This window comes from Peromyscus eremicus, chromosome 1 (genome assembly GCF_949786415.1).
Source record: "Peromyscus eremicus chromosome 1, PerEre_H2_v1, whole genome shotgun sequence".
In the NCBI taxonomy this organism is placed as follows: Eukaryota; Metazoa; Chordata; class Mammalia; order Rodentia; family Cricetidae; genus Peromyscus; species Peromyscus eremicus.
In genome coordinates this window covers 187,618,479-187,631,718 of record NC_081416.1, presented here as the reverse complement: position 1 = coordinate 187,631,718, position 13,240 = coordinate 187,618,479, and the positions used below count along the sequence as shown (strand labels likewise).

The following is a 13,240-nucleotide window of genomic DNA, read 5'->3' as shown; positions in this document are numbered from 1 at the left end:
ACAAGATAACTTTTCTAAGAAAGTAAGTTCCTGCCACCTCATTTTTTTAAATCAATTTTTTACAATAGTCTTTGCCCATCAACATATCCCTGTGTAGGACAGATGTACTCCAACCAATCTAATTTTGTTGCTGGATATGGTACATTATCATCTAAATGTATAGTAGGAAGAGCCTTGTACTTTGTTCTGATTTTCATATTCCTGAGTAATTACAGGGGCAGGTGTTTCAAGAATATGTCAGAGCCTCAACATGAGATCTCTGCCGTCTTTATGTGCATCACAACTACCAAGACATAGGAAGAGCTTCAAGTAGATGATATCTTCCTAAAAGTAGTAGAGGAATTCTGCTCAGGACTTTGCTGGGGAATCTTAGAAGCAGTACTTATGAGGGAATTCAAAAATGATTAATAAAAATTTCCCATTAAACTAACATCCCAAAGTTGCTCGAATATGAATGCCCCTCCAAAGCATACCACACATGAAGATCAAAGCCTAGTAAGGTACGGCAGCCATCCTGTGGCACAGCTTTGCTAGATCTAGGTCAAGCAGCTCTGCAAACTTTATGACTTTCAACATTTCCATCAGAAAGGGCTGCACCAACATTAACAGCTTCTTTCTCTACAGGTTATCACCTTTTTTCTATGTTAAGGTTTAGCTCTAGTATGAAGATTATGAATGTGAACAAATGATGAGACTTTATTGGAATATTTTTGTATGTTCATTTGGTTTGGGTTTGCTTTGAGGTCAACAATTTGAGCACTAGGTAAAGGATTTGTCAAATTGAACGAATTTGGTGACTTTCATTTTCAATGGACAACAAGATATAGGGATTATATATGGTATAATATGGAATACATTTATGGCATCTGTCAGAAGTATGAGTTTCGTGATGTACAGCCATAATCATATTACTTATGTTCTGTATTTTGTCGTATTATTATAATTATTACTGAGACATGGTCTATGTAGTGCTGGCAATTTTGGAACTCACTATATTGGCCAGGAAGGCCTCAGACTTACAGAACTCTTCTTGCTTCTGCTTCCTGAGTGCTGGGATTGAAAGCATGCATCACCTTGCTTGGCATTATTTTCAATGTTTAGATGTAGGACAAGTTAAATGATTTATTATAACAATTCCTTAGTGGTGGAGAGATGGCTTAGTGGGTAAAAGCACTTTTTGCTCTTCCAGAGGACTAGGGTTCAATTTTCAACACACACAATAGCTTACAACTGTATTTATCTACAGCTTCAGGGAATCTCATACCCTCTTCAGGACTACATAGGCATCAGACAAACATGGAGTGCACAGAAAATTTTGTAGACAAAAGTACTCATACACATAAAGAACAATGCACACAGTTACTGTTGTAGAATTTTATTTGAATATAAACTCTGATATTTTACACCATTTAAAACATCAATAAACCCTTTCATAAGTTTCTTATCTTTATGTTTCTATTATGTATACTTGTGCCTTTTAAACAGAGAACACCATAGAAATACACAATGGTATTTTTCAGTCCTGTATGAACTGTCTGATGTCTTCTAAGAATTGAAAGGTCGATACAGGATATGTCACAGTCTTTGCATTTGTGAAGTTTCTCTCCAGTATGAATTTTCTGATGTGCTCTAAGATATGAGCAGCTAGTGAAAGACTTGTCACATTCCTTACACCTGTAAAATCTCTCTCTAATGTATACTCTCTGATGTCTTCTAAGACTTGACATGTAGGTAAAGAATTTGTCGTATTCCAGGTATTTATAAGGTTTCTCTCCATTATGAAGTTTCTGATGTCTCCTAAGCTGAAATCTGATTGAAGGATGTGTTACAGTCTTTGTGTTTGTAAGGTTTCTCTCTAGTATGAATTTTCTGATGTTGTCTAAGATATGAGCACATACTAAAAGATTTGTCACATTCCCTACATTTGTAAGGTTTCTCTCCAGTATGAATTTTCTGATGTACACTAAGATGTGAGCCTGTAGTAAAGGATTTGTCACAATCCCTGCATTTGTAAAGATTCTCTCCGGTATGTAGTTTCTGATGATTTATAAGAGTTGAAAGTGTAGACAAAGATTTGCCACACTCCTGACAACTGTAAGGTCTCTCTCCAGTATGAACCCTCTGATGTTTTCTAAGATGTAAGTTTTGGTTAAAGGACTTGTCACATTCCATACATTTGTAAGGTTTCTCCCCTGTGTGAATTCTCTGATGTCTTCTAAGATTTCCACAAGTGGTAAAGGATTTGTCACATTCCTTACATCTGTAAGGTCTCTCTTCTGTATGAACCCTACTTTGTCTTCTAAGATATGAGTCCCAGGTAAAGGATTTGTCATGTTGTATACATTTGTAAGAGTTCTCTCCAGTATGAATTTTCTGAAGTACAGTGAGGCTTGAGGCATTACTGAAGCATTTCTCACATTTCCCACACTGCTGGGCTTTCTCTCCAATGTAGAATGGTTGTTTGAACAGACTGTGTGCAGAGCTGAAATAGTCATCATATTCTCCCTGCCTGTTCTCTTTCTTTGCAATGTAGAGTCTCTGATCTCGAGTACTGTTGGGACTCAAATTTAAAGACTTCTCACAGTCTTTAGATTTGCAAGGTTCTTCTCCAGTGTGCATGCTTTCATGTCTATGTGAGTTTGAAGACTCAATAAAGGCCTCCCTATAATTACTGCACCTGTAGTTATTAGAGTTTTCTGGAATTTTACCTGTTTTATCACGAGCACATGTGGAGGGGTCATGAAGCACTTTGCCAAGCTCATTATACTGACAAGACTCGTTTTCAGTCTTCACATGTTGATGAACAGAATCATGTTTGTAATAGTTCCCTGAAAATGAGTACAGTTCAGATTAGTAGGGCTGATGATTAACCTTTGGATAAATGACTGTCCACCTCAGTTTTCTCTTAAGGGAAGTCAACCAGCAACCACTTAGATATTTTTCTTTCACTGTATTTCAATGTATTCTCATAAAACAGCAGAAAAGCCTTCCAGGGCCTGTGATTCATAATAAATAACTTATCTCTATAGAAAAATGGAAAATGGAACAAGATGCATCAGGAAATTGTGAAATCAGTAGTTAGCTTCGTGACAGAGCTCATCGACTAATTATATTTAGAATACATGTCTCTATTTAAATATTTCTTCTCAGAAACTGATGAAAAAGAGTTTAATCCAATTCCAGGTCACTGTATTTATACTGACTAAGTGATAAGCAAAGGGGAGTATTGTTCATTTGACCTGAATCCTTAAAAGGTTAAAGTCTAAAAAAAACCATCACAGGGTTTATTTATTTTCTAGAAAAACACATTAGATTTTCTTATGTAATAGAGGCAGAACAAGTATTCTGGCAGGTGCCAGAAATCAGATCAATTGAGGCAGGGCTGTCATGGGCAGCTACTGCTGATTTCTATCCTCTACTGTGTGAGCTCCACACAGGACTGTGTTTCTTTACTTATATGGTTATTCTCAAGTCTAGTCTGTATACCAAATCCTGAGAATATTTTCCAGATGGATGTCTGAGTATCAGCCACTGGAAAGAAAATAAAGAATGTAATAAAAAAGATAGACAGTAAGGAAGGCAATTAAAGAATAATCCTACTTCATCAACCCACATTAGGCTTATAATCTGTAAGATTATTCTAATCTGATGTCAACAAAGTCAAATAAAATTGCATTTTGTACTCGTACTGTCACCAGAGTTCAAGTGCAATAGGCCCAATGTCTTCTAATGGTTACATCAGGCAGGATGCATCCTGGGTCCAGAACACTACAATAAGTAAATGATTAGGAATCTTTTCAAGTGGAATTGAATATCACAAAACCATTTTCAACTCTTGCTTTCTCTTTCACTTGAAGCCTTCAAGGTTGTCCTGCTAATTCACTAACCCACCATAGTTGTGTATACTCTCTGTTCTCCACATTCCTGGACATTCTCATTTGCTCTGGACAGGTGTCCAGGTCTATCTTTCATTAACCACATGTTCTGTGATGTAGCCCATGACCCATGCTAGAATTTTTAGAAGGAATACAGAAATCTAACATAGTACTGTGTTAGTACATGAAGAAAACACAAAGTAGAGGAATCTGGGAATGATTTCCAATGGCTCTTTCCCATCAGAATCTTTAGCATATAAATATGCTAAAGTACTTCTCAATTTGCACATCTTGAGCTTTTCTCACAATTAAAATTATGTGAGGTACAGTGATGTAATTGGAGCTTAAAAATATGGGTATAAATATTATATGATACTAAATTTCTGAATGCATTGTGGAACCAAATTAGGGATGCATGACACTTCTAACATGCAAAATGGAAAGAAACGTATTAAGTACTGTGAAAAAGTAGTGTTCTACTACCAAACTTTCCCTAGTGTTCTCCTGTTTCTTACAGCTGGAGAGAGTTTATAACCTATAAAGCCAGTATACAAAAATGATTACTTAGAAGCAAAATGTTCTCACCAACAGAGACCAGGTTGCTGTAATTCTCCAACATCACATCAATGTATAAAGCCCTCTGAGCAGTGTCCAGGCATTCCCACTCCTCTTGGGAGAAGACCACAGTCACATCCTGGAATTTCAATGGACCCTGAAACAAAAAAGTTGTTAGACCACATGCTACCAGACAGAGTGTTTTCCTGGATGTAAGTAGACCTGAGGAAATGAGGGATGTAGACGATGAAGACAATTACACAATCAGATGATTTTGATATAGTCACATCATATGATAGATTTTCTACTCTGTGGAAACAGGATGATACAATAGGCTCACATACAATATACACACAAAAAAAACTCCACTCATTTAAGGTCTGGACATGGATGACTATCTATTAGGGATGGTGTTTGTGTCCCACAGGATCACAGTGTACATGTCTCAGAATGAAAATTCATGATGAGGAAATGTGCTTTAATTGCTGTACCTGTAGATCATAGTAAAACACTGCAACTCAATCAATTCTTGCATTCTTTGGCCTTACATAATTATATTCTAACAAGCTCAGGGCAAAGATATGGAAAGTAGAATTTATATTTGACTAGGTAAGCAAAGAATTCGCCTATTTTCCACAGAAACAATGAGTGTAATAATATTGCATTTTGTCAGTTTTAAAATTAACATTCAAGAACAGGTAATATATGAGATTATTTTATCAGTATTTTGATCCACTACCAAGCAGGTTGAAAAATCTGTATCAACCACATTTGATATAATCTAAAATTTTCCTAATAAATTATGAAAATGCCAACTTAGGCAAAAACAATAATTTCAGAAGTTTTGAAGAACATTTCATTTCTGAATAGTTACAAAAATTGAGGGAAGTCCTGTTGCAGGATATTTTTTTATACTGTATAAAAAATACCATCACTTTTCAGTGCTTTTCAAATGTCATGGTGCTCAGAAGGTCAATTCAGGAGAGAATATGAGAATTTTTGTGCCTGAAATTTGTAGTTTTTAATGTGTTTCTTTTTAGTAGTTATCCTGTACTGTCTAAACAGATTTTAGGTTAGCAGTGTTTATGATTCTTCCTTTATTACAAACTGTCAAACTGCATAGTGGTGACATATTCTGTCTGAGTTGTGAGACAAGAATAAATGCAAACTTGGCAGTCAGAGCTCATTCCCCAAATCTCTGCTTTAAAACTTTGCAGGTTCAGGGTTGGGGAGTAGAGTCAAGACTCTCACAGGCACTGACCAGAGGAAAGCAATCCTGAGGAATGTTCTTTCAGCATCAAATGTGATGGATTGTGCACATCAATCAGTCAGTGTCCTCAAGACATTATTTCTGATGCATTCTATGTAATGCTACCTAATGAGTCCCAGACAGTAATGGCTGTACAGTGGGATCCTGTTTAGGCAAAAAAAAAAAAAGAAATAAAAATGCTGATCTCAAGCCAGGTGTGGTGGTACATGCCTTTAATCCCAGCACTTGGAGAAGAAGATATGTGGAACTCTGTGAGTTTGAGGCCAGTTTGGCCTACAGTGCCACATCTAGAAGAGATAGGGCTATACAGAGACACCTTGTTTGAAAAAACAAAACATAACAAAAAACCCAAAACTCTAATCTCTCTAGTTTGGGGTGTTCCAACTGAGCATTCTAACCAAGTGTGTGATGTGAGTAGCAATTCTCCTGAGACAAAGAGTTAGCAGGTGTCAACAAACATATGCAGACATCATCATTACCATGATATTAAACACCGAAGAGAAATAAGTAGACTACTGTGGTAGTTGAATGTAATTAGGCACCATTGGGAGTGGCACTATTAAGAGGTGTGGCTTTGTTGGAGTAGGAATGGCCTTGTTGGAGGAAGTGGGTCACTGTGGGGGTGAGATTGGAGATCTCCTTTGTTTAGGCTTCACTCAAGGTGACACTCAGTTGACCTCCTGTTTCCTGGAGACATAGGACTCTCAGCTACTACTCCATTATGTCTGCCTCTATGCCGCCATGATGATAATGGACTGAACCTCTGAAACTGCAAGCTGCCTCCTCAATTAAATGCTTTCCTTTATAAGAGGTGCCATGGTCTTAGTGTGTCTTCACAGCAATTGCATTCTTAACAAAGTTAATGACAATCTGAATCTACACTCAAGAACATGATTTTCATGGTAGGATCAAGACACTTGTGCAAGCTATGTTCTGCACTGTCTAGTTTCCTTAAATTTTTAGTATTAGGAACCAAGTATTACTTAGCATTAAAAACCAAGCTTTGTCTCTTAAGTGCACATGGTGCTAAGATGTTGTAAAAACTCTCATGTGCTTCAATATGAACTCTTTATAACCATGATTCAAGAAGATGGGACAGTTGCCACAAAAAGAGCCTACAAGACACAGGATTCCTCACTCACTCATATATAAAGATATAGCCCTTATTCTACAACAATTATACATCACATCAATGTATTTTTTGTTCATGTGTTAAAATGGAAATTTTTTCAATGTTACTACTCATAATTTCATGTGAGATACTTATTTTTGGGGGAAAATAATGTGGGAAGAACAGAATGGATAAAAATCATGTAAGTGTGGATTTATGCAATTATATTGTGTACCTGTAGTCATAAATACAACATGGTACAGTCATTTAAAAAAGACAATGATAAGAGATTATGATAGAGGGCCCCGAAAGAGAGAAAAATTGAAAAGCTAAGGTACTTAATATTTGACAAAGGAGGCAAAAAGATACAGCACAAAAATGTAGTCTTTTTAACGTATGATGTTGGTAAAACTCAACACAGCAGAAGAATGTAATCAGATGCTTATATTTCATTTGTACAAATGTCCATTCAAGGTACATCAAAAATCTTATTTTAAATCAGAAACACATAGACAACTAGAAAATGTAGAGAAGATCTATCAGGATATTGGGATAGGCAAGGCCTTATTCTTTAGAAAGAATACCAACAACAGAGGAAGTGAAACAATTGGACTACATGAATAGAAAAAGTTTCTGTTTGGAAATCATCAGCATTAGCCCACAGACACCCAAGTGATGGAAGAGAATCTGTACCAGTCACATTGTTGACAGGGACTCATACCTAGAATTTACCAAGAATTACAGAGATTAAATACCAAGGAAATTATACTGCCATTTATAGATGCTCAAATGAGCTGAATAGTTATTTTTTAAAGACAAACTCACACATGTCAAATAAATATTGCAAAAGTGTTCAGGATACCTAAAAAAACGCCATCAAGGAATCCCAAATTAAAACTGCTTTGAAATATCACCTCACCCCAGGCTGAGAATGGCTTTCATCAACTAACCAGAAAACAAATGTTAGGCAAGGTGAGGAGAGAAAGGAAGCCTTATTCACTGTTGATGTTGGTGTGTGAAAATTATACACTCAGTGTGGTAATGAGTTTCAAGATTATTAAAAAATGGAAGATAGAACTAATGTATGACCCAGCAATGTCACTCCTGGAAACATAATTTGAAAACTCCACACCTCACTACAGAGATCTTTACACTCCACATTCACTGCTAGTGCCTTCAACATGGCAAAGTATTAGAATTACCCTAATTATATGAAGACTGTACACATACATAATGGAATAACATTCAGCTGAAGAGAAAATTGTAGGAAGATGGTTAGACATAGAATGTGTAATATTAAGTTAGGTCACACAGTGTCAGAAAAAAGAAATCACATTTTTCCTCTTATGCAGAAACTGGCCAATAATATGTGTCTATGAGAAACAAAATGCATAGTGGCTTAGCAGAACATGGAGAAAAGAGACCAAGAAAGGTTTAATAACAGGGTTGAGGTAGGACTGAATGCAGATCATGAGAAGCAGTTGTGAAAAATTATATAAACTAAGTAATTTTCTAGCTGTGATTTTTCCAAAGTAATTTTTCATTTTTTTCTGATGGAAAAGTTGTTAAAACTATATTCAATAACAAAAATATAAAGCCCCGATTGAAAGACTCCAGAGCTTATGTTCCCAATAAATAGTCTGGCTAAATAAAATTGCAATATTTGTACAGTACTTGTACAGTAATTGTGTACAGTTAATTTCAGTGTGTGTGTGTGTGTGTGTGTGTTGTTTATTTGTAACAATTGTCATAATAAAATTTAAAATATTGTCAGTAGCAGAAAATTAAAGGTTTGCAATATCTGAACATATAACATTTCTAGAAAACGAGGCATGACCACTGACCTGGAAAATACATACTGGAAAATCAGCCATTTCTTTCTGTTTCTTTTCTCTGATGTTCTCTTTCAGGAACAAGGAATAGATGACTTTCTGACCTTTCATATAAGGAGTCAAAAAGAAAAGGAAAAAATTAATACTGAAAGCTCTAGCACAAATTCTTGTTGGACTAATTAGTAAAAACCCAAAGTCTGATATCAGGGGGAACCTGAAAGTTCAGAGAAGCAACACAGCCAGCTGCTAGTTCTTAAATTTGTAAGATTCTCCAACTGAAAGAGTGCTGAGCTCCTGTCTCCTTCCACCTTATATTCTGTTCTCTGCCCAGCCATATGACTGACATCCTATCCCAAACTCCGATTGACATCCTACCCCAAACTCCTTAGCACAGGGTTTAAAGGTGTGTGTGCCTCCCCAGCACTAGGAACAAAGACACAAGATCCCAAGTGCTGGGATTAAAGAAGTGTGCCACCACTGCCTGGCTCCGTTTCTCTTTTAAACTGGATCAGTCTTGTGTAGCCTAGGGTGACTTGACTTTGCAGAGATCTGTCTGCCTCTGCCACCGGAGTACTGGGATTAAAGCTGTGTGCCACCACTGCCTGGACTCTATGACTAACTAGTGCCTGGCTTTGTTTGCCCTCTGATCTTCATGCCAGCTTTATTTGTAAGAGCATACACAAACTACGACCAAATCACCAATTCTCACAGAGAAGGAAAAAAATTTGTTGTAAGATTCTTAAAATGGTCTTATAATAAAAAACCTGAAACAAAATATTGGGGTAAAGGCTGAAAGATCAGAGAAGCAGAGCAAGCCACAGCCATGACCTTTTACCTCACCAACTCCTCAGCCTGAAAGAACTCAGCCAAGAGGCCTCAAGCTGAATGAGCTTCCTCAGCTGCAAAGGTCTCAGCCCAAATGCCTTTAGTTCCTGTCTCCTCAAGCCTTATATACCTTTCTCTGCCCAGCCATCACTTCCTGGGATTAAAGGGTGTGTGCTTCCCAGTACTGGGATTAAAGGTGTGTTCCACCACTGCCTGGCTCTGTTTTCTCTCCTACGATGAGTCAATCTAATGTAGTCCAGGGTGGCTTTGAACTCACAAAGATCCAGATGGATCTCTGCCTCCCGACTCCTAGGACTACGGTGTGTGCCACCACTACGTGACCTCTATGTCTAATCTAGTAGCTTGTTCTGTCCTCTGATCTTCAGGCAAAATTTATTAGGGTACACAACACATCAACACATAAATACTACCAATAATCCAACTAGCAACAGTATAAAAAAAGTATAGTGAGTAATAATGCCATGACCAAAAATCTAGCCATTCTGGAAGTCGATATGAAGACTACTCAATTAAACAAATCAAGAAGTTAAATAAATCTAGCACTGTACCTTTCTCACCACTAGATGGTAGGCCTGTCATTTTACTAACTTAGGAACAAGTTTGTTTCCTGTGACTCAGGATAAGGTGATTAGACTCACTCCCAACACACAAACACAGACACACAGACACAAACACACACACACACACACACACACACACACACACACACACACACACACCCCACCCATCACTGGTGGGTGCAGAGACTCTTGCTTTGCCAAAGTAGAAAGTACGTAAGGCAAGTGGTTCCTGGCCAAAATATCAGTTACACCTTCCGTATATGGTTCCAGAAACAATGAGGAAGAGGAGAAGGAAAGGTAATAAGAAGGGAATGAGGAGGAAGGGCTAAGACATGTCATTCTCTAGACTCCACACAGCTGTTGTAATCAGTAACCAACAGTAACTGTACTGACCTGCATTGACCTCACACTAGACCACAATCAGTCTAGGAAAGGGAAAGGCTCACAGAGTCCACTCTTTACCTTTCAAATGTTGGCTATAGATAGAGTGTAGGAGAAGAATCTCTGCCTTTAGCTGTAGTCCTCTCCTGAGCCAACCAGACTCCAACACAGAGCTCCAAATCCACAGTCTCACAGATGGCCCTGGATAATCTCAGGGGATCCCAAGCAAAATAAATTGAGATGAACACTCTATAGAGATATTGGTTAGAATTTTGGACCAGGATAGCAGACAGGTAGGAGGTGAGAGTGGGCAGTGTTTGATGTGTACATGCTCAGACACACACAGAGAGTGTATATGTACACATATGTATGTCAGTGTGAAACAGTTATTATTTAAAAAATTTCATGGTTTTTGAATCAGGGTTTCTCTGTGTAACACTGGCAGTTCTGGAATTTGCTTTGTAGATCAGGCTGGACTAAATTCCCAGAGATCTGCCTACCTCTGTCTTGGGTATGTTGGGATTAATGGTGTGCAGCACCCTACCCTTCTCAGAAATTTATTTTAAATGACCATATCAGTCTGTACATTCCTTTTTATTGTATAATTATCTGGTTTTTTGTTTTGGTTTTTTTGAGACTAGGTTTGTCTGAGTAACAGCCCTGGCTATCCTAGAATTGCTTTTTTTGAAAAGGGTGATCTGGAAATTAATGAGATTGACCTACCTCTACTCTGCATGCTGGGATTAGAGGAGTGTGCCACCACATCCTGCACATTATCTGGTTTAATATCCTGTAAAATTAAGAGTCAAGGGGAATCTCCTTTTTTTGTGTCAAGAAGATTTTGTTTGTTTGTTTGTTTTTGGTTGTTTTATTTTGTTTTGTTTTGAAAAAGGGTTTTAGTTATAGTCGTGACTCTCAGGGAATTATGAACACCAGATTATCTTTGAACTCATAGAGACATGCCTTCCTCTGCTTCTGGTGTGCTGGTATTAAAGGTGTGTGCCACTGTTAAGAAGTATTTCAAGTAACGTTGAGGTTAGTTTTTCTCTGGAGTACTGATGGAATCCTATCAATCTGTTCCTTGGGTAGTTTTAGGGGCTGCATTTTATACCTGCTTCAATCACATTGCTACTGATGTTCTATTAACATATTTATTTACATATTAGTTCATGTTGTTTAAATTTGGTGTGTTATATTCATCTATTTCAAACAGAGTTTCCAATTTAGTGTAACAAAAGTCTTTAATATCAAGTAACAAGAGATCCAGTTGTTCACTCATTTCTATCATGGAGGCTGTGCAGTTAGTTACCTTGTATAATTGTCAAGACATGATAACAGGACAGGCTGTCATAGCAAACTGCTTTTATGCCACCACTCAGGAGGCAGAGACAGACAGATCTCTGTGATTTCAAGACCAACCTGGTCTACAGAGTGAGTTCAAGTCAGCAAAGGCTACAGAGCAAATAACAAAATATAATGGTAACAAAAAGTTATGTATAGTTCAGCAAGGTCATATAAGCCTTTTAACCCAGCACTCAGGAGGCTTGGGCTAGGGAACTGAGTTCAAGGTCAGTGATATCTACACAGTGAGATTAGGAAAGTGGAAAGACACAGAGACATTGTCTCAAAATAATGTAAATTGCTCAGGGAGCAATAGCTTTCATGGTTTCAGAAGGACCATGTAAGCTTCCAAAGAGGTGAGCCAAACAAAAGTCCTATGATGCCTATAAACCACATCAACTGTCATCCTGGAATAATAGACCTAAGAAAGCAGTAGTGGCAAGTATACCTTGGTGGTAACCTGAATTTTGATCCTAATTAGCATTATTTTTGGAACCCATATTCAGATACTGAGGGAGAAAACTGAAATATCAGAGAAGGAGAGCAGCCAGCCACCAGAGAATTCTTACCTCTATGAAATCTCGAACCAAATGGTGGAGGGAACCTGTCTCTATATATTCTAAGACTGATTGGGTCAAAATCCTTTCTCCACCTGTCTTATACTCCAGTCTCTACCTCCCTGTGCTGGGATTAAAGGTATGAGCCACCACCACCTCCACCACCACCCAGCTCTGTTTCTTTTTTAGACTGATTCAATCTTGTGTAGCCCAAGGTGGCCTTGAACTCCTGATCTTCCTGCTTTCTCCCCGGAAAGACCAAGATTAAGGTGTGCTTGGCATCTTGGCTAACTAGTGGCTAGCTCAAGCCTCTGATCTCCAGGTAAGCTTTATTTGTCTGAACATATAATATCATTAAAAAGTAACTAACACTCTCTCAATGAACTTAAGACTCTCTTCACAAAAATGAAACAATGACAGGTAATGAAAAATGGTCTACACTACTGGTGCTGGTGAATACATGAATCTTGGAGGACAACAAAAAACACCAGTTTATTAAAACATCATCATCCCTAACAAATAACTAAACATTTCTTTGTAGCCATAGGTAAGATAAATTTTGACCCTAATCAAGGAAACTTCCGTTTTTAACAGAGACCAAAACAAAAATCCACAACTTATCAAAATGAAGATTTGTGGAATCCAGGCCCACTGGATGCATCTTCAAAACACACCTGAAGAGAGGCTATAATGATTAAAAGAGGCAGAAGACCAAAGAGTTTTGTGTGAGATTGTGTCTGCTAGTGTAGACATCACGTTCTCTAGTGTTTGATATATATATATATATATATATATATATATATATATATATATATATATATATATAAATGATATATCTCATTTTATATATATATATATATATATATATATATATATATATAATGAGAATTTGTTAGAATGATTTAGAGGCTG

At 37.4% G+C, this 13,240-nt stretch overlaps 1 protein-coding gene across 1 annotated transcript in view; it reads right to left on the bottom strand.

The window, feature by feature from the left end:
• LOC131903503 (zinc finger protein 420-like) overlaps window positions 1-13,240 on the bottom strand; it is a 46,850-nt gene that overhangs the window by 20,263 nt on the left and 13,347 nt on the right. Inside the window, 5 exon segments of the mRNA XM_059254103.1 lie at window positions 1,625-1,687; window positions 1,830-2,828; window positions 4,461-4,587; window positions 8,656-8,747; window positions 11,154-11,220. Of these exon segments, the coding sequence (XP_059110086.1) occupies window positions 1,625-1,687; window positions 1,830-2,828; window positions 4,461-4,587; window positions 8,656-8,747; window positions 11,154-11,220 (1,348 nt within the window).